The 27995-nt window shown below is 43.6% G+C and overlaps 1 protein-coding gene across 1 annotated transcript in view; it reads right to left on the bottom strand.

The window, feature by feature from the left end:
* Window positions 1-27995, bottom strand: part of LOC126187897 (nephrin-like) — an 878271-nt gene that overhangs the window by 151501 nt on the left and 698775 nt on the right. The window contains exons 6-7 of the mRNA XM_049929248.1: window positions 8762-8919; window positions 298-442 (exon numbers count right to left, since the gene is read on the bottom strand). Coding sequence (XP_049785205.1) covers window positions 298-442; window positions 8762-8919 — 303 coding nt within the window. The remainder of the gene's footprint in view (window positions 1-297; window positions 443-8761; window positions 8920-27995) is intronic.

Here is a 27995-nt window from a genome sequence, read left to right as displayed (position 1 = left end):
CTATTATTTCAAGTTTTAAAATACTATAAGCTACTTTGTGTAATACGTTGAACGTTAGAAAAACTGAAATTAAGTTTCAGAGTCAGCATTACAACTTGATTCTAGGTCATTATCTTTGAGAAATCATCTCGCAAATATTTTATAAATACAGGGTCGTGTTGTCCAATACCAGCGCCTCTATTCGTAACAGTTCATTAGTAGACTTTAGGAACTTCGTTTATTTGAAGAACAATATGACTTTCCCCAATGCAGACAGACGCCTCAGTACGTAAGAGCCAGGTTCAGGGAGCAACTCACAGTTGACGTCGAGTGTCCAGAGGTCCTCCTGTACGGCGGCGCTCATCCGAGGGTTCTCGGCGCGGCAGGTGAGCACCCGCTTGTGGTCGGCTGCAGACGGCGTCAGCGTCACCGTCGATGCCGTCACGTTGCCGTCTTCTGAAACCTGCGCTAGACACGTCTCCATTTGATGACGTCGCAACAAGTTCTAAAAACAACGCTGATCTACGATATATGCAAACTGACCATCAGTACTTAATAAATCCACTAAGAAACTCAGCCGAACTTCTTCTACACATTGTTGATATGAGTAGCATGAAAAAGAATGAATCGTTGGCGCTTAACACCCCTCGCAAAACAACCGTTTTACAATATACTGAATCAATCCAAAATTGGCTTCTAGTGTTTGCATGTAAGTATTCCATGGTATTCCGTGTCTAGTTGCAAGGAAAGTGCATATCGTTTGAGTTCTTACCTTCATTTATCTTTGTATTTGCATTGCACTAAGGATATTGTTGATGAAAAGAGTAACGCTCATCGTCTCTTCGTTCTGAAGCCTGCATTCGGCGCTGCTCGGTTCTGTGCCAGGGGTGAGCGCTGTAACTGGCTATACTTTCCAGACTTCCGCCTCTCCCCAGCCTTGTGATAGGAGTTCAATACCCGCTATCCAGTGACGTTAATATGGCCATGATTCGAAAGCCTGAATAACCACGTTTTGCAGTGCGGATAGGGATGTGGAGACTTGCCGACTTCTTAGCAGTGGCCAGCTGCGCTAGGTTTCTCCGTTGAGGATTCATGACGCGAACAGGTCGATTGAGGTCCCTGACGGCGCAACATGTTCTAACAATGATTATCTATGATATTTACAACCTGATCATATATTATATTTTGACTAAAGTTCAGTCTTGATCACACCATTTATGTTTCAATGACATAGGTAACCGGTTTCGGTTATTTTTACATAACCATCTTCAGAGCCATGGCTCCCTTATGATGGTAGGCGCAGCTCTCCTCAGCTGCTACGAAGTCAATTGATCAGTGGACTGCGTAGCAGCTGAGGAGAGCTCCGCCTACCATCCTAAGGGAGCCATGGGTCTGATGATGGTTATGTAAAAATAACCGAAACCGGTTACCTATGTCATTGAAACATAAATGGTGTGATCAAGACTGAACTTTAGTCAAAATATAATAATCTAATGATCACTGTATTCCAAAAATGTTTACCAAAACTGATCATATATATTTAACAAATCCTCTAAGAAACTCAGCCTTACTTCTATATCTTCTGCCTGCGAGTGGTCCCACAGACTCTCGACTGCGTTTAAACTCGAGGAGTTTGGTGGCCAGGGGGAGAAAGGCAAACACCTCCTAGGGTTCTGCGAACTACGCACGTACATTGCAAGCCGTGTGACGCGTTCCAATGTCATTCTGGAAGATACCATCGTGCCGAGCAAAAATAAACTGCGTGTAGGTATTGTTGTGATCCCCAAAAGCAGATACGTACTTGTGTTGATCCATTGTGCCTTCCAGACGAGATAACACAGGGAACTCCAAGAAAATATAACACTCTGTCCTCCATCATGGATCTCTTTGCTTTCAGACCTTTCACGCGGTGGAGCGTAAAACCTTATTCGTCCTGAAAGACCTCCTTGGTCATTCAATGGACGTCCAGTTGCGGTAGTGGCGAGCAAATTCCAGCCATCGTTGTGGACGAACAGTCTTCATGGTTGCCTGAATCAAGCGCCTGCTGGAGGAGGTGTACGTGTCAAAGGTCTCCCACAAATTCCGAAATCAGGCACTGGATTGTAAGGTTTATCCACGAGCGTCTGAAGCTCGTGGTCTAGTGGCTAGCGTTGCTGCCTCCGGATCTCGGGGTTCCCGGTTCGATTCCGGGCCGCGTTGGGGATTATCACTGCCCGGATACTGGGTGTTTGTGTTGTCCTCATCATTTCATCATCATCATCATCATTCGTGACAGTGCCACAATTGGATTGCGCGAAAAATTGGATTGTGTAGAAAATTGGAATTTATACGGGCGCTGATGACCGCGCAGTTGAGCGCCCTAAAAACGAAACATCATCATCATTATACATGAGCAGACATAGACTCAGACAATTTAGTAGCACTGAAGAGTAAGCTGAAATGTAAGAGAGTAGTCAGGAAGAACGAATGCGCGGAGAAGCGGTGTAGGGAAGTACTAACGAATGACTAGATCCTCCTGAAATTCTCTGCGGCTATAGATACTGGAATATGGTACAGCTCAGTAGGCAATTCAGTTCAGGAGAAATGAACATCTCTAAGTCGGGCAATCGAAAATGCTGGAAAGAAGAACATAGGTACAAAGAAGGTAACTGCGGAGAAACATTGGATAACGGATAAAATACTTCAGATGATCGATGAAACTAGGAACTATAAAAATATTCAGTGAAATTCAGGAATACAGAAAATACAAATCATGTACGAAGGAAATAAATAGCAAGTGCTGCGAAGCTAGTGCGAAAAGGCTGCACGAAAAATGTGAAGAAATCTAAAAGAAATGATTGTTGGGAGGGGTGACTCAGCACGCAGAAAAGTGAAAACAATATACCGCGAAATTAAAAACGCATTAAGAGTGCAATGAGAATTCGACTATTAATTGCAGAAGAGAGAGCAGATATTGAAGAGATAAGGGATACAATATTAAAATCATAATTTAGAAGAACTTTAGAAGGCTTAAGATAAGATAAGGAAGAAGAGATGGATATCATTCCATCACAATCTCTAAAATCGTGGGGAAGTGGCATGTTGGTGTGTAGAATGTACGAGTCTGGATATACCATCTGTCTATCGGGAAAATATCATCCATACAATTTCAAAGACCGCAAGAACTCAGCAGTGCGAGATTTATCGCACTAGCAGCTTGACCTCTCATGCATCCAAGTTTCTGATAAGAATAAGTACAGAAAAATTGAAAAGACATTAAGACTGTGTTACATGACCATCTGTTTGGCTTCAGGATAGGCAAAGGCGTCTCAGAGGCAATTCTGTAATTGCATTTGATAGTGGCTGCAACTGTAAAGAAAAATCAAGACTTATTCGTAGGATCTGTTGACCTGGAAGAAGCGTTCGATGATGTGAACGGGTGGAACATGATACAAATTCTGAAGAAATAGGGGTAAGCTGTAGAGAGAGAGGTGGAAAATATACAATATATACAGTTGCCAAGAGGGATGAAATAAGGGTTCCAGACCGAAAACGAAGAGCTCATTTTAAAAGAGTGTAAGCCTCGGACGTATTCTTTCGCCTCTACTGGTAATTTGTACATCGACGAAACAATGACGGTAATAAAAGAGAGGTTCAGAAGTGGAATTAAAATTGAAGGTGAAAGGATATCAATGATACGACTCGCTGATGATATTGCTATCCTCAGTGAAATTGAAGAATAATTACATGATATGCTGAATGGAATGAACAATCTAATGAGTACAGAATATGGATTTAGAATATATCGAAGAAAGATGAAACTAATGAAAGGAGAACAGGGAAAAAGATAAAATCGTAATGGTTAATTACGAAGTAGATGAAATTAAAAAAATTCTACTACCTAGGCACCCGCGCATGATATGGGAAAGAGAAGTATACTAGTATTAAACTTAAGCCTTAACTTGAGGTACAAATTTCCTGGGAATGTATGTTTTGGGCACAGCACTGTGTGGTAGTGAAATATGTACTGATGGAAACCGGTAAAGAAGAGAATCGAAGCATTTTAGATGTGATGCTACAGACGACTGTTGAAATTACACTCCTGGAAATTGAAATAAGAACACCGTGAATTCATTGTCCCAGGAAGGGGAAACTTTATTGACACATTCCTGGGGTCAGATACATCACATGATCACACTGACAGAACCACACGCACATAGACACAGGCAACAGAGCATGCACAATGTCGGCACTAGTACAGTGTATATCCACCTTTCGCAGCAATGCAGGCTGCTATTCTCCCATGGAGACGATCATAGAGATACTGGATGTAGTCCTGTGGAACGGCTTGCCATGCCATTTCCACCTGGCGCCACAGTTGGACCAGCGTTCGTGCTGGACGTGCAGACCGCGTGAGACGACGCTTCATCCAGTCCCAAACATGCTCAATGGGGGATAGATCCGGAGATCTTGCTGGCCAGGGTAGTTGACTTACACCTTCTAGAGCACGTTGGGTGGCATGGGATACATGCGGACGTGCATTGTCCTGTTGGAACAGCAAGTTCCCTCGCCGGTCTAGGAATGGTAGAACGATGGGTTCGATGACGGTTTGGATGTACCGTGCACTATTCAGTGTCCCCTCGACGATCACCAGTGGTGTACGGCCAGTGTAGGAGATCACTCCCCACACCATGATGCCGGATGTTGGCCCTGTGTGCCTCGGTCGTATGCAGTCCTGATTGTGGCGCTCACCTGCACGGCGCCAAACACGCATACGACCATCATTGGCACCAAGGCAGAAGCGACTCTCATCGCTGAAGACGACACGTCTCCATTCGTCCCTCCATTCACGCCTGTCGCGACACCATTGGAGGCGGGCTGCACGATGTTGGGGCGTGAGCGGAAGACGGCCTAACGGTGTGCGGGACCGTAGCCCAGCTTCATGGAGACGGTTGCGAATGGTCCTCGCCGATACCCCAGGAGCAACAGTGTCCCTAATTTGCTGGGAAGTGGCGGTGCGCTCCCCTACGGCACTGCGTAGGATCCTACGGTCTTGGCGTGCATCCGTGCGTCGCTGCGGTCCGGTCCCAGGTCGACGGGCACGTGCACCTTCCGCCGACCACTGGCGACAACATCGATGTACTGTGGAGACGTCACGCCCCACGTGTTGAGCAATTCGGCGGTACGTCCACCCGGCCTCCCGCATGCCCACTATACGCCCTCGCTCAAAGTCCGTCAACTGCACATACGGTTCACGTCCACGCTGTCGCGGCATGCTACCAGTGTTAAAGACTGCGATGGAGCTCCGCATGCCACGGCAAACTGGCTGACACTGACGGCGGCGGTGCACAAATGCTGCGCAGCTAGCGCCATTCGACGGCCAACACCACGGTTCCTGGTGTGTCCGCTGTGCCGTGCGTGTGATCATTGCTTGTACAGCCCTCTCGCAGTGTCCGGAGCAAGTATGGTGGGTCTGACACACCGGTGTCAATGTGTTCTTTTTTCCATTTCCAGGAGTGAAGTTGGACTGTAAGGTAAGGAATGAGAAGGTTATCTGCATAATCGGTAATGAAAGGAATATATGGAAAACACTGATAAGAAGAAAGGCAGGATGGTAGGTCATCTGCTAAGGTATCACGGAATAACCTCCGTGGTACTAGCAGCACTAGAGCGAGCGGTAGAGTTGTGAAAACTGTAGAGGAAGGCAGAGACTGGAATACATGCGTCGAATAATTGAGGATGAAGGTTGCAAGGGTTACTCTGAGATGAAGAGATTGGTACAGGAGAGGAATTGGTAGCGGGAAGGATCATCCCATTCAGACTTAAAATAAACGAATAAATAAAAAAAGTCTGATCAAAATTATTATACTATGAGCATACGGGCCGAACTCTATGAAACTGAGACTCCAGTATCACCGTGCTAGTGAAATTTGTTGATTAAAATTTCAACGAATACCTTGTTTTTGGGAAAAATGCAGAAGCAGATTATTCAACACTGTGAGCCAGGAATGGTAAATCCTTTTATTACGGGCGGGAAATCAACGACATATTTCACTAAGAGAATATTAGACCGCGTTCACACCAAAATCGCCTTGTGGAATCAGTTTCTTTGTGTGTGGCTTCACAGGCTAGACGTAATTTCTAAGTGTTTGAAATGATTTTTATTTTTTAGTCATCAGTGTTCCGACAGGTGTGATGCAGTCCGACAACAATTCCTCTCCTTTGCCAGTCTCTTCATCTCAGAGTAGCACATGCAGCCTACGTCAGTTCTTCGCTGGATGTATTACACCCAGTCTGTCTCCCTCTACAGATTTTTCACTCGACAGCTCCCTGAAATACCATGGAAGCTATTCCCTGATATCTTAATAGACATTCTTTCATCCTGTCCCTTTCTCAACTGTTAAACTGTGTGTGAAATCTTATGGAACATAACTGCTAAGTTAATTAGTCCCTAAGCTTACACACTACTTAACCTAAATTATCCTAAGGACTAATACACACACCCATGCCCGAGGGAGGTCTAAAACCTCCGCCGCGATCAGCCGCACAGTCCATGACTGCAGTGTCTTAGATGGTCGTTTCTCCTGTCAGTGTTTTCCTCATAATCCCTTCCTCTCCGATTCTGCTCAAACCCTCCTCATTCATTATTTTACCAGTCCACCTAATTTTCAAAATTTGTCTGTAGCACTACATCTCAAATGTACCGATTATCGCAGGCCGCGGTGACCAAGCGGTTCTAGGTGCTTCAGTCCGGAACCGCGCGACTGCTACGGTCGCAGGTTCGAATCCTGCTTAGGGCATGGATGTGAGTGATGTCATTAGGTTAGTTAGGTTTAAGTAACTCTAAGTACAAGGGGACTGATGACCTCAGATGTTAAGTCCCACAGTGCTCAGAGCCATTTGAACCATTTATCGATTCTCTTTCTTCCGGTTTCTTCTACAGTCCATATTTCACTACCATGCAATGCTGTGCTCCAAACGTACATTCAATGAAGTTTCTTCTTCAAATTAAGGCCTATGTTTGATACTAGTAGACTTCTCTTGGCCATCAATAATGCTCCTGTTTGTCAGTGTTATTCAGCTTTTGATATCCTCCTTGCTACGTCCGTCATTGGTTATTTTGCTGCCTAGGTAATAGAGTTCCTTAAATTTATCTACTTCTTGACAATCAATCCTGATGTTAAATTTCTCGCTGTTCTCGTTTACGTATTTCTCATTACATTGGTCTTAGATTACTCTCAATCTATATTCTGTACTCACTAGACCATTCTACTCAGATTATAATGCAATTCTTCTTCACTTTCACTCAGGATTGCAATGTCATCAGATGGTCGTTTGCTTCCATGCCACTAAGAACAGAAGAATGATTTCGTGTCTGTGTAGCTAATGCGTATGGCTCACACCTAAAAAAGCACTATGGGACTTAACATCTGAGCTCATCAGTCCCCTAGAACTTAGAACTACTTAAACCTAACTAACCTAAGGACATCACACACATCTATGCCCGAGGCAGGATTCGAACCTGCGACCGTAGCAGTCGCGCGGTGCTGGACAGAAGCGCCTAGAACCGCTCGGCCACCGCGGCCGGCCTCACACCTCACAGCGATGCTGTTGACCGGCATTAGTTATTAATGGAATGAAAGCTTAACCACTTAACGTGAGGTATGAACACCTCTAGAAATTTTGACACACAGGGTGTTACAAAACGATAACGACAAACTTCGAGGTGTTGTAGAGGGTGTCACGAGAAACTATTCCAAGACTGGAACTCGTGTCCGGAAATTTCATGGAACGACGCTACAGAGCGTCGAAGTTATAAGCGCCAATGTCTGCCGGTAGGCCCCCTTCGCGAACAAACGTGACTTTTACGCTGAGGAATCATAGGCGGTACGTCTCGCAATGCTGTTTGTTGCCCAGCGATTGCGACTAATTGCCACGATCGCCAGTGGAGGAAATGGAGCTAGCTGCTGCGTAGTCTCCTATAATGTGATGACAGTTTCGGACTCAGTTTTCCATCCGAAGTTTATGTTCCTTGTGGAACCCTCCAAAACCTTCCGCGTTTTTTGTTATAAAGGAGGAAAATAAACTGCGGATCGAGACCTCCATCCGAAATCAACATCCATCGATGCAGCAGGGAATCGTATTCATAGAAGACAAGGCCTGTCTAGGCAGCAGCTAGTTCCGTCTTCTCCATTGGCGATCGTGACGATCATTCGTGATCAGTGAACAACAGACAACGCTGCGAGACATTCCGCCCACACTCCGTCGGCGTACGAAGTCACGTCTGCTGCCGAACGGGTGACCCAGTGGCAGGCGTGGGCACCTGTAACTTGAGTCGTTGGATGGCGTTTCCGGACACGGTTTCCGATTCTCAGTTTGTATCTCACGACACACTGTGTTGAGACCGGTTTGCGGCATCCCGTATGTCGGTGCTTCCTGGTATAATGCGCCCCATTTCTGTCAGTGTACAATAGTAACACTACACGAAAGGACTGCTTTGTTGAGGGAAAGAAAACTAGAGGTACCTGTGGTGGTGTTAGAAAGGATAATGGGCATAAACACAAAAGAATTAGGAGTGAAGGCGTGGCACTGTGCTTCATGGTATAATGCTTCCTATTTTTGTCGGCGTAGCACAGTAACACTACAGAGAGGCACTACTGTATACAGGCAAAATAAACTAGATGTAGCTGTGGTGGTCTTAGAAAGGGTAATGAAGAAGGGCACAAAAGAATTAGGAGGGAAAAGTGGCACTGTGTTCCGTTACGCGTTGTAATGCTGCGGCATGCATGAGTGTACAGCTCACCTGCTGGGAGACGGAGGCGTTGGGCTGCAGGTGGCCGTCGAGCCACCAGGTGACGATCGCGGGCGGCCGGGACCCGGTGGCCTGGCAGGTGAAGCTGCAGCGCCGCCCCGCCGACAGCTCCTGGTCCGAGCTGAGCACGCGCGCTTCCAGCGGCGCCACTACAACACATACCAGTCGGATCACCGTGCGTGCCAGAGCCAAGCTCAGGCAACACGTCCCCTCGACAGAGTAACATCAAGCCTTAACACGCGTACCACATTCCAGAAACCTGTTTCGCATCGTCTGTGTACTGCTGATGTCTTCCGTTCCTTTGTAGTTGCAAGAGAACACTAGGTTGCGCTATTGGCTTGTGACATCACTATTCACTTAAAATTTCTCATATGAAGAGCAAAAATTAACACAGTCAAAGTGCGAAAACTCACATTCGTCAGGAGAATCGAATGACAATGCATCTCATTCTCTAGATTAGCTATTTGTGTCCAAAAATTGAGAACATATTCTGTTACTACAGAATGAGGTTGCATAACCTCATCACTAGAAAAGGTAATGGCACCAATTAGGATACAAGTATCCAGACGAGATACTGCCAGAAATAAAGCTGTGAGGACGGGGCGTGAGTCGTGCTTGGGTAGGTCAGATGGTAGAGCACTTGCCCACGAAAGGCAAAGGTTCAAAAATGGTTCAAATCGCTCTGAGCACTATGGGACTCAACTTCTATGGTCATCAGTCCCCTAGAACTTAGAACTACTTAGACCTAACTAACCTAAGGACAGCACACAACACCCAGTCATCACGAGGCAGAGAAAATCCCTGACTTCGCCGGGAATCGAAAAGGCAAAGGTCCCGAGTTCGAGTCTCGATCCGGCACACAGTTTTAATCTGTGAGGAAGTTTCATATCAGAAAATAAGTAATTTCTTAAGTGCATTGTTAATGCATGTCCTGAAAAGAACTGCTTCTGAGTGCCAATAACGAAGTTTTCGTTTCAAAATCCATTAATAACGAGGTATTACGTTTTACTTGAGAAATATATGTACGGAAGTGCTGCAGTAATGTTTAGCTAGTAGATCTCAGGTCAATGAAAACAATTTCTCAGACGTTTTATTACATTTCTTACAAGATAATAATTAAATTTATGAAGGAGATCTCTATGTCTCTAGTTCTACAACTCTATTTTTAAGATCAGATGTTGCAATGTTTACAGTAAAACTCCCTTTGTCATTGTGGAAGAAAGGGCAACATCACGAAGAGGTTTTTCTGTTTTGCCACTGATATACGTGGCTAATCTTTCATATGAAGTATGGCGGGGCGTACATCAGTCATTGTCTATCTGCCATTGAATACAGTGACATCTTCTCATTCTTCTGTTTCCGAGTAACTAATTTTGATAGCTATTTTATGTGTATGAGACACTTTGATCATACTGAATTTTGAGATCTCTCACGCTAGCATTGACAACAATGTTTCAGCACCATCTTTAAAATCAAAGAAGTCAGTTGTGTGCATTTGAACCACATTGGATGTGTTTATTGCCGTACCTGACTCAACAGTCATGTGTAAATCTCTCCGAATAAGGGCTTTGCTTACTTTCTTTCTCTATGGAGTCAAATATTCCTTCCATCATATCCACACCTACAAACATACTCCGCAGTGAGGAGAGTAATACGTACTAGTCATTTACTTCCCTGTTCCACTCGCAAATAGAACGAGGAAAGAACGACTGTCCATAAGCCTCAGTAAGAGCTCTTTTTTCTGCCGTCCTGTCTGCGTGGTCTTTACGCGAAATGTACATTGGTGGTAGTAGAGTCATTCTTTACTCGGCCTCAAAAGCCGGTTCTCCAAATTTCCTAAACTGCAATACGCGTAAAGTACGTCGACACTACCCAGGTAATCCCATCTGAGTTTACAAAGGATCTCTGTGGTACCTGCTTATTGATCGAAACATCGGTAACAGATCTAGCAACACCCCTCTAAATTATTTCGGTATCAAGCTCCATTTCTACCAGGTCGTAACCCAAAACTCGAGCGGGCCTCAAGAGTGGGTGGCAGTAGTGTTAAGCACGCCATCTCCTTTATACACTCCTGGAAATTGAAATAAGAACACCGTGAATTCATTGTCCCAGGAAGGGGAAACTTTATTGACACATTCCGGGGGTCAGATACACCACATGATCACACTGACAGAACCACAGGCACATAGACACAGGCAACAGAGCATGCACATTGTCGGCACTAGTACAGTGTATATCCACCTTTCGCAGCAATGCAGGCTGCTATTCTCTCATGGAGACGATCGTAGAGATGCTGGATGTAGTCCTGTGGAACGGCTTGCCATGCCATTTCCACCTGGCGCCTCAGTTGGACCAGCGTTCGTGCCGGACGTGCAGACCGCGTGAGACGACGCTTCATCCAGTCCCAAACATGCTCAATGGGGGACAGATCCGGAGATCTTGCTGGCCAGGGTAGTTGACTTACACCTTCTAGAGCACGTTGGGTGGCACGGGATACATGCGGACGTGCGTTGTCCTGTTGGAACAGCAAGTTCCCTTGCCGGTCTAGGAATGGTAGAACGATGGGTTCGATGACGGTTTGGATGTACCGTGCACTATTCAGTGTCCCCTCGACGATCACCAGTGGTGTACGGCCAGTGTAGGAGATCGCTCCCCACATCATGATGCCGGGTGTTGGCCCTGTGTGCCTCGGTCGCATGCAGTCCTGATTGTGGCGCTCACCTGCACGGCGCCAAACACGCATACGACCATCATTGGCACCAAGGCAGAAGCGACTCTCATCGCTGAAGACGACACGTCTCCATTCGTCCCTCCGTTCACGCCTGTCGCGACACCACTGGAGGCGGGCTGCACGATGTTGGGGCGTGAGCGGAAGACGGCCTAACGGTGTGCGGGACCGTAGCCCAGCTTCATGGAGACGGTTGCGAATGGTCCTTGCCGATACCCCAGGAGCAACAGTGTCCCTAATTTGCTGGGAAGTGGCGGTGCGGTCCCCTACGGCACTGCGTAGGATCCTACGGTCTTGGCGTGCATCCGTGCGTCGCTGCGGTCCGGTCCCAGGTCGACGGGCACGTGCACCTTCCTCCGACCACTGGCGACAACATCGATGTACTGTGGAGACCTCACGCCCCACGTGTTGAGCAATTCGGCGGTACGTCCACCCGGCCTCCCGCATGACCACTATACGCCCTCGCTCAAAGTCCGTCAACTGCACATACGGTTCACGTCCACGCTGTCGCGGCATGCTACCAGTGTTAAAGACTGCGATGGAGCTCCGTATGCCACGGCAAACTGGCTGACACTGACCGCGGCGGTGCACAAATGCTGCGCAGCTAGCGCCATTCGACGGCCAACACCGCGGTTCCTGGTGTGTCCGCTGTGCCGTGCGTGTGATCATTGCTTGTACAGCCCTCTCGCAGTGTCCGGAGCAAGTATGGTGGGTCTGACACACCGGTGTCAATGTGTTCTTTTTTCCATTTCCAGGAGTGTATATGAGCTACAGTTACCTAGATTCTTCCAATAAAACTGTGTCGATTAGTGGCATATCTCGATTTAGAGCTTGCTCAGGCCCGGCGATGGCGCCATTGCTGACCGAAATCAGAGGAGCCTTAAGCAGTCTCGGTGCGGCAAGACGGTTTGTGACCGCTAGATATGGAGCAATATTGGAGGTTTCGAGGTCACTTGTCTGGCTGACGGCACAGATATGGTTTTGGGAATACGCCAGTCCTTACCTGGATTTAATAATCTAATCTGGAAGAGGAGATGTCTTATAACTGTAGTTGGATGCAGAGATCATTGGACTTTCTTACGGAAATATTAGGTGACAGACCTACACCCAGGAAAGGACTGATGCGGTACGTCAACCTGTGTGTTCCCACGCCATATAATTCTGCTGTGTTCAAGGCTGGTCTGCATTTCCGGTAGCTCCAGTCATGGGGTACACTAGCTATGCAGAAATTATACCACTCTTAACACTACTGCCTTGGAGCTCTTATGACTGAACCACTGAAATGACTGTATTAATACCAGGTGTTATTCTTGTGCTAGCTCAGATCGTTTCTCATTCCGTCATAGTCATATTGAGTATTATGAATACCAGAGGACACGCTTTGGTGGGACGATGCCGCGTGTAGTATTTTGCGTGTGGCAGGAGCACCGTGAATCTGAAAGTTCAGATTGCACTGAAAAGCGTACCAAGCAGATGTGCAGACAAACTTGTTTCTGAGTTTACTAAAGGCATCCTACACCTAAATTAAATGGAAAGTTACTGAACAGGTAACTATTAGCATTCAGTGACTTTTAATTGAACATTGTGTACTGATGCACGTTGGACATTAAGCAAAAATCGTGATGTTACGCGACTGATTAACTTACGACGTGAGACAGCCGTGTTATTGCTAACGGAAATTAACTTAAGAAACAGTTTATTCTCGTCAATCATGGTACCGCAACTGTCTTGTGACTTTGGTAACTTCCTGTGGCTACCAGCTGTTAATGTTATCGGTTTCCAGGAACTAAATATGGTTGTTTTCTAATTACCTGAAGGAATGTGTCCGATATATGATGTTCTTCGTTGGGCCTTGCATGTCCGGTAATTGTTATCAAAAGAATAAATCTAACGCCATTTGCCGCTGTATGACGAGTGACAGCTGTTAATATTACCGGCTCTGTAAGTGACTGCGGCGTCTCCATTATGTTGGTCGAGCTTTCACCATTAAAAATACTTTACTGATTGTTAAGCTTTAGGTATTTTATCGAAAGGTTTTAATTATTGCCACTGTCAGTTGATTGTAGTATTGCTTAAAGTACATGTCGCCCTTGTGTCCAAGGTGTGTGAATAGTGTTATTAAATTCTTGAGTTTAATTAATATGTCATTGTTTACAGAACTCATTCATGCATGTAGAGAGCAAGCACTCTGTTGTATTGACTGAATTTATTGAAATGAACATGGTTGTTTTGTGTTCTCCTGTTATTGCTGTTGTTGTGGCCTTCAGTCTAGAGAGTGGTTTGATGCAGCTCTCCGTGCTACTCTATCTTGTTCAAGCTTCTTCGTTTCCCAGTACCTACTGCAACCCACATCCTTCTGAATCTGCTCTGTGTAATTCATCTCTTGGTCTCCATCTCCGATTTTTACCCTCTTCGAAGTGTAATGTTGTTGCTTTAATTTGTTATGAAAGCGGTGCTGATAGACAATAAAAGCGGGTTAAAAGCTGTGAGCTGCCTGGGGAAGTTAACCGTGCATTACTGAGCAACTGTTTCACCAGGTATCCAGTCTAGCTTACCAAATTCCCAACAGACTAACATTAATTATAAACTTTTAATCGTCATACGACAACCGGGGATATATATATATATATATATATATATATATATATATATATATATATATATAATTTAAATAAAAAGAAATAAATCAGTTTATATTTGGAACTTTATTTTAACATTGATCATTGAAATTTCAGCATATTAAACTTGATTCATAACTAAACTAGTGCCTTATTTGCGATTGAGAAAATGTGGGTTTGTAATCTTACAGAACACATCAAATATGGAGCCAAGATTGGGAGATTGCATACAACACTGCATTCATAAAACAACACATGAAGAACGTTGAAACATATGCAAGAGGAAATTAACCACAACCAACCGATTCAATTTTCGCCCAAAGAAGTTACGTTCGTAGCGCAATCCTGCCCGTCATGTAATTACCACACACTGGTATACTAAATTCATTCTAACTTCCTGTGAAATCTTCCCGAAAAGAATAGCTGAGGGCTACTTTGATCATTACACCAAATGCTTCACGTGGTCATCTTGGTTTACACAAAGAGTGTACTCCACAATAATTTTGATAATTAAAATAAATTAGATCGAAAAGCAATTTACGAAAGAAAAACCTCGAACTGGTTACTATCGTCTTACTATTAACCTGATGGGTCAAACAATTGTATAAGCACGTGGTACTGGTCTCACAAAGTACACCCCACGTGGGTTGAACATAAAGAAAAGTTGCTATATTGAAAAATATTGTCAAGACGAGACGTTATAATTTCACGCTCATTCGCATTTAAGATTGATGATCTTAGTTAGAGTTACTGACCAACACGTGGTTCCTCTTTACTAACAAAGTAGTGACAAAGCAACTAGTGGAAGAAATTCTGAACTTCTCACTCGAAATACACTGCGTTGCAATTTAAGATAACGTTAGATATTTTAGAGCTAAACCTGAAATAAAGGTGATTAAATTTTGAGTTAGGCTGAACTTAAGAAATCCATTGTCCTATGGACTTAGCAGACACGCGCTTAGCCGGAGATCTTACCACTTCAGACGCTGGCCGGGGACCGACTGAACTGGGCTCCTACGGAGCGTGCTTCACAAATACAAACGGAAGTGACCAGAGAGGCAGCTCCCTATACCAACATGACAAGGGACGGACAGGACCATACTAAGAATAGAAACCTCTTTGCCTCTAGAAAGCGTAGCTACCTGTTCCGACGTTGGTCCTACTGTTCTCTAGCAGACAGGCTTGTCTGCTACCATCAAGCATGCAACTAGAAATACATTTGCTCATTCATCCTCTCACACAGAAGGGAAGGGGGATGACAGTATCTTATCATATACAGTATATAAAAGAAAGCGGATGTAGGTTCCGTATGAGACTGTGTGACATGAATTACATATAAACTGTGTTTTAAAGTGTAGTAGTGTTACAGATCGTTCTTGTTTGTGTGTAAAAGTAACACGTTCCACTACTCAGTCTCCTCCCAGATAGTCAGAACAACCACAGTAAATTTAGAAGAGGAATTTATGCTGTAAGTGACAACATATTTAAGAAATTAACATAAAAGGAATCCAACAGAGATCTTTCAGGATTTCTCAAATCGATTGATGGCTCAGAACATCTCCTACTATCCGGCATCGATGATTTCAGCCGTAAATAGGAATATTAAAAAGGGTAGGAAGATTTTTCTGTTTAGAAAAAGTGACGAAAAGCAGATTTCAGAGTACCTGTTGGCTCAACACAAAAGTTTTGTCTCAAGTACAGATAGTGTTGAGGATCAGTGGACAAAGTTCAAAACCGTCGTACATTATGCGTTAGATGAGTATGTGCCAAGCAAGATCGTAAGAGATGGAAAAGAGCCACAGTGGTACAACAACCGAGTTAGAAAACTGCTGCGGAAGCAAAGGGAACTTCACAGCAAACATAAACATAGCCAAAGCCTTGCAGACAAACAAAAATTACGCGAAGCGAAATGTAGTAAGAGGAGGGCTATGCGAGAGGCGTTCAATGAATTCGAAAATAAAGTTCTATGTACTGACTTGGCAGAAAATCCTAAGAAATTTTGGTCTTATGTCAAAGCGGTAGGTGGATCAAAACAAAATGTCCAGACACTCTGTGACCAAAATGGTACTGAAACAGAGAATGACAGAATAAAGGCCGAAATACTAAATGTCTTTTTCCAAAGTTGTTTCACAGAGGAAGATTGCACTGTAGTTCCTTCTCTAGATTGTCGCACAGATGACAAAATGGTAGATATCGAAATAGACGACAGAGGGATAGAGAAACAATTAAAATCGCTCAAAAGAGGAAAGGCCTCTGGACCTGATGGGATACCAGTTCAATTTTACACAGAGTACGCGAAGGAACTTGCCCCCCTTCTTGCAGCGGTGTAGCGTAGGTCTCTAGAAGAGCGTAGCGTTCCAAAGGATTGGAAAAAGGCACAGGTCATCCCCGTTTTCAAGAAGGGACGTCGAACAGATGTGCAGAACTATAGACCTATATCTCTAACGTCGATCAGTTGCAGAATTTTGGAACACGTATTGTGTTCGAGTATAATGACTTTTCTGGAGACTAGAAATCTACTCTGTAGGAATCAGCATGGGTTTCGAAAAAGACGGTCATGTGAAACCCAGCTCGCGCTATTCGTCGACGAGACTCAGAGGACCATAGACACGGGTTCACAGGTAGATGCCGTGTTTCTTGACTTCCGCAAGGCGTTCGATACAGTTCCCCACAGTCGTTTAATGAACAAAGTAAGAGCATATGGACTATCAGACCAATTGTGTGATTGGATTGAGGAGTTCCTAGATAACAGGACGCAGCATGTTATTCTCAATGGAGAGAAGTCTTCCGAAGTAAGAGTGATTTCAGGTGTGCCGCAGGGGAGTGTCATAGGACCGTTGCTATTCACAATATACATAAATGACCTGGTGGATGACATCGGAAGTTCACTGAGGCTTTTTGCAGATGATGCTGTGGTGTACCGAGAGGTTGTAACAATGGAAAATTGTACTGAAATGCAGGAGGATCTCCAGCGAATTGACGCATGGTGCAGGGAATGGCAATTGAATCTCAATGTAGACAAGTGTAATGTGCTGCGAATATACAGAGAGATAGATACTTTATCATTTAGCTACAAAATAGCAGGTCAGCAACTGGAAGCAGTTAATACTATAAATTATCTGGGAGTACGCATTAGGAGTGATTTATAATGGAATGATCACATAATGTTGATTGTCGGTAAAGCAGATGCCAGACTGAGAAGAATCCTAAGGAATTGCAATCCGAAAACAAAAGAAGTAGGTTACAGTACGCTTGTTCGCCCACTGCTTGAATACTGCTCAGCAGTGTGGGATTCGTACCAGATAGGGTTGATAGAAGAGATAGAGAAGATCCAACGGAGAGCAGCGCGCTTCGTTACAGGATCATTTAGTAATCGCGAAAGCGTTACGGAGATGATAGATAAACTCCAGTGGAAGACTCTGCAGGAGAGACGCTCAGTAGCTCGGTACGGGCTTTTATTGAAGTATCGAGAACATACCTTCACCGAAGAGTCAAGCAGTATATTGCTCCCTCCTACGTATATCTCGCGAAGAGACCATGAGGATAAAATCAGAGAGATTAGAGCCCACACAGAGGCATACCGACAATCCTTCTTTCCACGAACAATACGAGACTGGAATAGAAGGGAGAACCGATAGAGGTACTGAAGGTACCCTCCGCCACACACCGTCAGGTGGCTTGCGGAGTATGGATGTAGATGTAGATGTAGATGTAGATACCTTTTTCGAGTCAAATTGTACCACAAACTCCTCTTCTGCCCAATTCTATTCAATACCTCCTCATTAGTTATGTGATCTACCCATCTAATCTTCAGCATTCTCCTGTAGCACCACATTTCGAAAGTTTCTATTCTCTTCTTGTCCAAACTATTTATCCATGTTTCACTTCCGTACATGGCTACACTCCATACAAATACTTTCAGAAACGATTTCCTGACACTTAAATCTTTACTCGATGTTAACAAATTTCTCTTCTTCAGAAACTCTTTCCTTGCGATTGCCAGTCTACATTTTATATCCTCTCTATTTCGACCATCATCAGTTATTTTGCTCCCAAAATATCAAAATCCCTTTCTTACTTTAAGTGCCTCATTTTCTAATCGAATTCCCTCAGCATCAACCAATTTAATTCGACTACATTCCATTATCCTCGTTTTGCTTTTGATGATTTTCATGTTATATCCTCCTTTTAAGATACTGTCCATTCCGTTCAACTGATCTTCCAAGTCCTTTGCTGTCTCTGAGAGAATTAAAATGTCATTTGTGAACCTCAAAGTTTTTATTTCTTCTCCATGAATTTTAATACCTACTCCGAATTTTTCTTTTGTTTCCTTTACTGCTTGCTCAGTATACAGATTGAATAACATCGAGGACAGGCTACAACCCTGTCTCACTCCCTTCCCAACCACTGCTTCCCATTCATGTCCGTCGACTCTTATAACTGCCACCTAGTTTCTGTATAAATTGTAAATAGCCTTTCGCTCCCTATATATGACTGTCGCCACCTTCAGAATTTGAAAGAGAGTATTCCAGTCAACATTGTCGAAAGCTTTCTCTAAGCCTACAAATGCTAGAAACGTAGGTTTGCCTTTCCTTAATCTATCATCTAAGATAAGTAGTAGGGTCGGTATTGCCTCACATGTTCCAATATTTCTACGTAATCCAAATTGATCCTCCCCGAGGTATTCTTCTACCCGTTTTTCCATTCGTCTGTAAAGAATTTGCGTTAGTTTTTTGCAGCCATGACTTATTAAACTGATAGTTCGGTATTTTCACATCTGTCAATACCTGCTTTCTTTGGGTTTTGAATTATTATATTCTTCTTGAAATCTGAGCGTATTTCTCCTGTCTCATACATCTTGCTCACGAGATGGTAGAGTTTGGTCAGGGCTGGCTCCCCAAAGGCTATCAGTAATTCTAACGTAATGTTGTCTACTCTCGGGGCGTTGTTTCGACTTAGGTCTTTCAGTGATCTCTCAAACTTTTCACGCGGTATCATATCTCCCATTTCATCTTCATCTACGTCCTCTTCCATCTCCATAATATTGCCCTCAAGTACATCGCCCTTGTATAGTCCCTCTGTATACTCCTTCCAACTTTCTACCTTCACATCTTTGCTTAGAACTGGAGTTCCATCTGAGCTCTTGATATTCATACAAGTGGATCTCTTTTCTCCAAAGGTCTCTTTAATTTTCCTGTAGGCAGTATCTATCTATATTACCCATAGTGAGACATGCCCCTATATCCTTACTTTTGTCCTGTAGTCATCCCTGATTAGCCATTTTGCATTTCCTGTCGATCTCATTTTTGAGACGTTTGTATTCCTTTTAGGGTGGTTAATTTACTGCATGTTTATATTTTCTCCTTTCATCATTTAAGTTCAATACATCTTCTGCTACCCAAGGATTTCTACTAGCCCTCGTCTTTTTATCTACTTGATCCTCTGCTGCCTTCACTGTTTCATCCCTCAAAGCTACCCATTCCTAAGTAGGGACTTTCTAGAAACTCGAAAACTTAACGGAATCAGTTGTAGTTTGGAATTGAAGATCCTTGTAAACTGTTTTAATTTTACATTTCCTTAGTTCGTCCTTTGGACAATAAGCTGAGAAGAGTCTACTTAACACTGACGGTTAATAATTTAAGAGTTTGTAAGTAGCTCGTTGTTGATAAATACTCGAAAGTGTCAGTCTCCCTTTTCAACACCCAGTTCTCGCTCCACCTATCATTTTGGTTCAAAAGGAAACGGAGCATTCGACTTCTCTACTAACAATATGACGCTCTAATTTCATTTTATATCGCTTTGCAACGTCACTCCTGGATACTTAATCGAGGTGACTGTCAAGCAGCATACTACTAAATGGTTTAAAAGGCTCTGAGCACTATGGGACTTAACAGCCGAGGTCATATCCCTTAGAACTTAGAACTACTTAAACCTAACTAACCTAAGGACATCACACACATCCGTGCGAGTGGCAGGATTCGAACCTGTGACCGTAGCGGTCGCGCGGTTCCAAAGTGAAGTTCCTAGAACCGCTAGGCTACTCCGGCCGGCTAATTCTACTAATGCTGTATTCTGACATTACAGTATTGTTTTCCCTACTCATCAGACTAAACATACATTCATCTATGATAAGGATAAGACGCAATTTATCACACAAGCTAGAAATGCTACCTATCTGGTATCCTCCCACAACCATTCAACTACGAAATCTTCCTGTACTCGACAGAGTCATCAGCAAACAGTTGTAAATTTCTGCTCATCCTGTCCGTCAGGTCATTTATGAACCTACCAAATAAGTCCGGTCCTGTTACACTTTCCTGGGACTCCTAACGATACCCTGGTTTCAACATAACACTCGCGGTAGAGGACAACGTACTGAGTTGAATTACTTTAAAGTCTTCGAGCCTCTCATATATCGGGCAACCTATTCCGCATGCTGGAACTTTCGTAAACAAACTTCAGTAAAACCTTTCCGGGAAATTAGGAATAAGGAATCCGTCGGTTTCCATGATCCATGGTTCGCAGGGTATCGTGAGAGGAAAAGGCAAGCTGAGTTTAGCTCCTGCGATGGTTTCTAAATTCTTGATGATTTCTGGAGAGGAGCTTTTACGTCCCAAGGAAGAATACGTTCAAGAATTCTGAAGAAAGGGATGTTAAGGATATTGGTGTGTAATTACTCAGGTACTTTGTTTAACCTTTCTTACACTATACACCATACACTGCGCGTTTTCCTAGTCGCTTGGCACTTTACTCTGGGCGAGGAATTCGCGGATAATGCAAGCCAAGTAAGGGGTAGTGCCACAGAGTATTCTGTGTAAAGAGATTACAAAGATGTTTTATTGATACAAGCAAAAGTTTACATGTACTCTGCTTATCACACATACTGTCCGTTACCTGAACTGAGGAGATCTTGGCGCACGATGGACTTGCGCTTGTAGAGGGAAGCACTGCTTGGCGCAAAGACAATGCGGCATATAGCAAAGAATGTCTGAAACATCTTCTCCATCATTTGTCACTTATAACAAACTACAGGCATGAAACATTGTAGTGGGATGTCACTTAGAACGTTCGACATTTTCACTCTTCATTTGTTCTTGCTAAAATACTGACAACTCAGAAACTGACAGAGCTTTGCATTTACAACATGCGTTTGAACGAACAATGTTATGCAAAAAATGGAAATTTCCCTTGAAAATTGTCGCTGGAGTGTCGTTTTACTATTTTTGTAAACACCAAACTCAACAACAAAGTTTCGAATTGCTTTCTTCGAAATTGGTAATCAGGAAAGTTTGCCCGCCGTTGGTCTCTAAATTTCGTCGTAGTCCTGCTTCCGTCAGTGATGAATTTCGTGAAGGTTGACCAAACACGCTTACGTTCCAAGAAATCATCGGCGCCGTGCGACACATTGTAAAAGAAGATCATCATTTGAATTAACGAGAGACAGAAGCTTCCTTAGACGTTCGAAGACGGCAGTTATTCCGGTTTTACTTGAACAGTTAGCTGCGAAAAAGTTCTCTTCTGCGTGAATTCCACGCGATTTGACCGAGGCTCAGTTACTGGCTTGTGCGAACCGGTGTAATAAAATGCTCTAAACTTTAGACTGAGGAGGAGGAAATCCCGATTATAACATTGAAGCCGAGGAGCTAACACATACACTAATTGATTAAAAGTATTGGGATATCTATCGGTGGACATTAATATGGGGTAATCCACCCTTCGCTTTCATGACGGCTTGATCTCTGCTACGGACACTTTCAGTGAGGGGTCTGAATGACTGCGAAGCAGTGGCAGCAGATTCTTCCTCAAGATCCGGAACCAGAGAAAGTTGTGTTGCTGGACACTGTGAACTAGAGCGAACTCGAGGTTCTAACTCATTCCGAAGGTACTATCCGACTCCAAATCTGGAATGGGCAGACCAGTCCATTTGAGGAACGTTACTGTTCACAAACAATTGCTTTACAGAAGCTGTTTTATTGCAGCATGCACTGTCATGCTGATACAAATACTTACTGAACGCAGGAGACAACGATATAAAAAGTGTTCATTTACATCCGCATTGAGCGTTTCCTTAAACACAATAAGCAGTCCACACCATAACCACGAAAAACACCTCTACGCACAAACAGTGTTCTCTGAGTTATGCGCTGTTGAAATTACACTCGGTAAATCAAGTCACAGTTAAAAGACATTACTACTTGCACATTACTCTTTTAAATCAAGGTACGTACTGGCGTATTTCCAAAACCATCTCTGTGATGCTGGCCAGAGAAGTACCTTCGAAACCTCCTACAGTCTACGTGTCTAGCGGTCACCAACCGCCTTGCTGCACCGAGACCCGCCAAGTAACTCTCCCTTGAAGCTCCTCCGATTTCGTCAATGGTACCATCACCGGGCGTGAAAAAGGTACTTAGTCGCAGATGTGCGGCTAATACGCACAGTTTTATTGGAAGTACCTGGGAAACTGTAGGTCATCCATGAAGGAGACGGCATGTGGAACACAAGGGCCAGGTAACATTCTGCAGGAATTCGACAAACGCAAACCCTCCTATGGGACTGCCATAGGCCTGATACATCACACCAAATCTCTCGTTTCCATTCATCGCTCTTTACATCACGTCCAGCATCGCTTATCACTGACTACAGAAATGGGTAGCTAATGTGGAGCTGCTCGATCTTTGTGCCCTATCGTTTGCAAAACCCTACGTAAAGTCATTATGCTAGCTCGCCTAATGGTAGCAATTTCGACCTCACAAATAATTCCTTCCTCTGATTTCATAGTATTTTTACGACCACCTTCCGCAATGCTCGATGGTTCCTGTCCGTCTGTACGTGAAGTCTTATAGTTTTGGTTTAGTTCTGGTTGCTCCTTCGCGTTTCCACTTGACAATGACATCACCAAAATTGGACCTGTGTACTTTTAGAAGGGTTGAAATATGCCTGATGGATCTGTTAGTCATTTGACATCCAAGATTACCCAAAGTTCGAAGTGACTGAGCTTCTCTACTGTATCCTTTTAAAGCTGTGGGTTGGCCTATGGCGACAGTTAGTGGTCGAATCTGCATTACATGTGTGCGGATACTTTCTATAGTGTGTATATATGTACGATCCGGAAACTAAGCGGCAGAGAACTGTTCGCGTGTTCCACAATCAACCAAAACCAACAAATAGTTTTGTTCGCGAAGCACTTCCAAAGATACGATCGCTTGCTTCTTTGAGTGAAATGGACGTGTCGCAATTACTGCTTTAGAAGAACAGTTCTTTGCGAAAACTCATCCATTGAAGAAGGAAAAAGAACCTAAAAGGTCGCGTCATTCTACATTTGGACAATGTTACCTGTTCTGAGCACGTTAAACAATTGATTATTACACGAAGAAAACAATGAATACAATTTCGTTCCCCGCATTCAGCTCCCCTTTCGTCTCAAACATAAAATGCGTGGGCAGTGATTTGCACCACCTCAGGAAACTGTTGAGTCAACCCAAAAACCAGTTTTTAAGGCATCAATATCAGACTGCGAAAATCTTCTCAAAATTGTTAGCAACATGCGAAAAATGTATAAATTTTGAAAGTGAATACCTTGAGATATGATAAAATGAGCTCTGCCAAAAATGTGTCTTTCACAGTTCTTGTCAGAATTGAAATTTGGGCTCATGTACAACGCCCTTAAACGTTATCTGAACTAGCAGCACTCGCGTTTCGTTCTGATGGTGCTTCGATGCAGGATGTTGTACACTTCAAACGACAGATGTGGTCGAAATGCTTTAAGTGGGAAATCTGTCAGAAACAGCAAGAGCTACCGTCTTTATATTCACATTAGCATGAACAATAAACTCTACACTTAGTTGTACCATCCTGATTACGAGACATGCTTGCGTCTCTCGTCCTTCTAGAATAATTAATGGGTCAACACCAGTAACTTTGGCTTGTGCTTGACAGTTACTGATGGCTGTATTTACTGGCTGTGATAGTGTGACCTCTGTCAATAGACAGGCTACCACTCGGTATGGGACTATTATACTAGTCTCACGACGACAGCTGTCTTGTGAAATTAGTTCCGTGCAATTCGCTTGAATCCAATAAAATGTATTTGCCACGCGATAGAAGGAGACCATTAGGGCCGTTTAATGAGCAGTTTCAAGGAACGTACTAGTTTTTTGAGTCATTAAATACTCTCTCTTTGTGTTTTTTCATATTTCCTGTTTCAACGGACACCGTCTTATAAAAGTAAACAAGTCTAGTCCACTCATTATTTCCAGGCTATTTACCTTTGTCTCAATGATCAATATGCAGAGAGCACTGCACCTAATAACGTGTAATCCGAATATGGCAGTGCATTTTACTGCTGACTGCTGCATTTTACTAATGTTAGCAGTCACACAGAATAGTTATTCAGTTTCACGCTATAGTGAGAAAGTTGTCATGTAGACTGTTTAAAATAATCAGTTGTTGTTAAAAGACCATCATATGACTGAAAACAATGTACAATGAAGTTTTATTTATCTGGAGCTATTGGAGGTTAAGAATACGACCTTTTTATAATCCTCACTTGCTGTGGGACACCCTGTGTACAAACTAATAGTAATAATAATAATTATCTCTTACAGTTTTCATTAATTCTTCAAAATTAAAATGAGAGCGCGTGAAAACACCCTCACCTTGCCCTTTGTGAATTTTTTCCTTCCTTGCAAGAGAACCCAGTTCTAAATGAGACAATATTTAAATCACTCGGCTTCTGTTATGACTGACTCAGATTCCTAAAGGAGTTCTTTGAAAGTCTTTTTAAACATCTGTGATGTATTCACACATTACTCACTCTACATTTATATTGTACGGGGCTGAAGCTGTATTGCTTATTTGCTTTCTGTGCTCCGCAGCCTTTGGTCTACGGGTCACTGTGTGAGCGCTTTTATTTGTTTTTGGTTTCACGTGCTGACGTCCAGTAAAGACTTCCGCTAGCCAAGATTACAGGAGGCGGAATATTGATATACCGCGAACAAAGGACTGTAGTGTGCGTGGAACCCTTTGAACAGTGACTATTCTCATTTAAACGCATACTGTGATCCGTGAGACGTCTCTCGCATTCTGCGATTTCGCTCGTTTTCAGTAACTGCCCAGTAACCTTCCTTCAACAAAGACAGTTTCAAATAATTTAATTTTACATTTTTACTTTTAGATATAGTTATGTGAAAGCAGTACCGTAATTTGTGCGTATGAATTTAGTCTTTAACGTACCTCGGTCTACTAAACATGAAAACGGCGATGGAGTGACTAGTGGTTGGAACATTTCGTGACATCAACAGAGGGGAGAAATAAGTGAGATTTAGCATCAGCAGGAGCATACTAACTTAATGTGACAGTAAATTTGCACGTAATCAAAATTACACGCTGACGACGTGTGGTACTGAATAAAAGACATTTTGTGTTGTTGCTTTCGATTGTTGAGACACTAGTTTCATTCTCCAGATTCATTTAATCTCCAAAGACTGATCATTTCTGCCATCATACCTGGATATTTCCTACGAACCCACACACTGGCAAGAGTCTGGAATTCGACCTTTTCAAATTCAACAGAACAAAATTCAGTTTCTTAAATAAGATACCATAGTCAAATTTTACAGTAAACGGAAGTGCAAAAAATGTTCGTTGTCGTAGAAACATCATTTCTATCCAGCAGTCCATATGTAGCCTGGAGCTTTAACCAGGACACAGATTCCACATAGGACTCCTCCAACTTTACATGTTATTTCCTTTGCAAGTTCAAGGAAAGAAATATACGCTACTGGTCATTAGAATTCCTACACCAAGAAGAAATGCAGATGATAAAAGGGTATTCATTGGACAAATATATTATACTAGAACAGACATGTGATTACATTTTCACGCAATTTGGGTGCATAGATCCTGATAAATCGATACCCAGAACAACCACCACTGGCCGTAATGCCTGTGCATTGAGTCAAACAGAGCTTGGATGGCGTGTACAGGTACAGCTGCCCATGCAGCTTCAACACGATACCACAGTTCACCAAGACTACTAAATGGCGTATTGTGACGAGCCAGTTGCTCGGCCACCATTGACCAGACGTTTTCAGTTGGTGAGAGATCTGGAGAATGTGCTGGCCAGGGCAGCAGTCGAACATTTTCTGTATCTAGAAAGGCCCGTACAGAACTTGCAACATGCGGTCGTGCATTATCCTGCTGAAATGTAGAGTTTCACAGGGATCGAATGTAGGATAGAGCCACGGGTCGTAACACATCTGAAATGTAGCGTCCACTCTTCAAAATACCGTCAGTGCGAACAAGAGGTGAGCGAGACGTGTGACCAATGGCACCCCATACCATGACGCCGGGAGATACGCCAGTACGGTGATGACGAATGAGTGCTTCCAATGTGTGTTCACCGCGATGTCGCCAAACACGGATGCGACCATCATGAAGCTGTAAACACAACGTGGATTCATGGGAAAAAAATTACGTTTTGCCATTCGTGCTCCCAGGTTCGTCGTTGAGTACTCCATCGCAGGCGCTCCTGTCTGTAATGCAGCGTCAAGGGTAACTCCGAGCTGATAGTCCATGCTGCTTCATGCATCGTCGAACTGTTCGTGCAGATGGTTGTTGTCTTCCAAACGTCCCCATATGATGACTCAGGGATCGAGACGTGGCTGCACGATCCGTTACAACCATGCGGATAAGATGCCTGTTTCCTCGACTGCTAGTGATACGAGACCGTTGGGATCCAACACGGCGTTCCGTATCACCCTCCTGAACCCACTGATTCCATATTCTGCTAACAGTCATTGGACCTCGACCAACGCGAGCAACAATGTCGCGATACGACAAACCGCAATCGCGACGTGCTGCAATCCGATCTTTATCAAAGTCGGTAACGCGATGGTACGCACTTCTCCTCCTTACACGAGGCATCACAACGACGTATCACCAGGCAACGCCGGTCAACTGCTGTTTGTGTATGAGAAATCGGTTGGAAACTTCCCACAAGTCAACACTTTGTAGGTGTCGCCACCGGCGCCAACCTTGTGTGAATGCTCTGAAAAGCTAATCACTTGCATATCACAGCATCTTGTTCCTGTCGTTTAAATTTCGCGTCTTTAGCACGTCATCTTCGTGGTGTAGCAATTTTAATGGCCAGTAGCGGAGAAATAATAGTTGATAATGATGAGTCGTGTGAAATAGTATTACTGATACAGTTAGAAGTTCTTATCAGGCATGTATTTCCTGATACTCGCTGATAGTACCTTTTTTGTTGATGAAATGTATGGTGAGTAACTTAACATTTACGCTTTCGTGGGTTGCGTGCCATGGTAAGCGTATCAACTTTCTTATAGTACCAGAATGAAATTTTCTGTCTGCAGTGGATTGTGTGCTGATAAGAAACGTCCTGGCAGAATAAAACTGTGTGCCGGACCGAGACTCGAGCTCGGGCCCTTTGCATTTCGCGGGCACGTGCACTACCGTCTGAGGTACCAAAGCACGACTAACGCCCCGTCCTCACAGTTTTAGTTCCACCAGTTCTTATAGTTAGTTTGTTCTCATCTTAATTGATTTTCATTAAAAGACAGAGTTATACATATTTCTGGTCCCATTCTGCTTATCTGTAAGTGAATTCCCTTCTTTTTTGACATGGTTTTATTTTAAGTTACAAATGCTCATTAGTCTACTAATTTGTACGCATACAGCGGTTTCTGTGGCTTTAGATAGTTTACTTTTCCTCTCCTGTAGAGTGAACGTCGTGATGCTGTGTCTTATTTTCTTTATTCTCGTACATGACCTGACAAAAAGAGTTAAGTACTTAGTGGGGTGGAGGAAATGAAAAGTACATTCGCAGGTTGAGAGAGTATGTCATCTTAATATAGTAAAT

The sequence above is a fragment of the Schistocerca cancellata genome, chromosome 5, assembly GCF_023864275.1.
Source record: "Schistocerca cancellata isolate TAMUIC-IGC-003103 chromosome 5, iqSchCanc2.1, whole genome shotgun sequence".
In the NCBI taxonomy this organism is placed as follows: Eukaryota; Metazoa; Arthropoda; class Insecta; order Orthoptera; family Acrididae; genus Schistocerca; species Schistocerca cancellata.
Note: the sequence above shows the minus strand (reverse complement) of the source record. Positions and strands in the feature narration are given on the sequence as shown.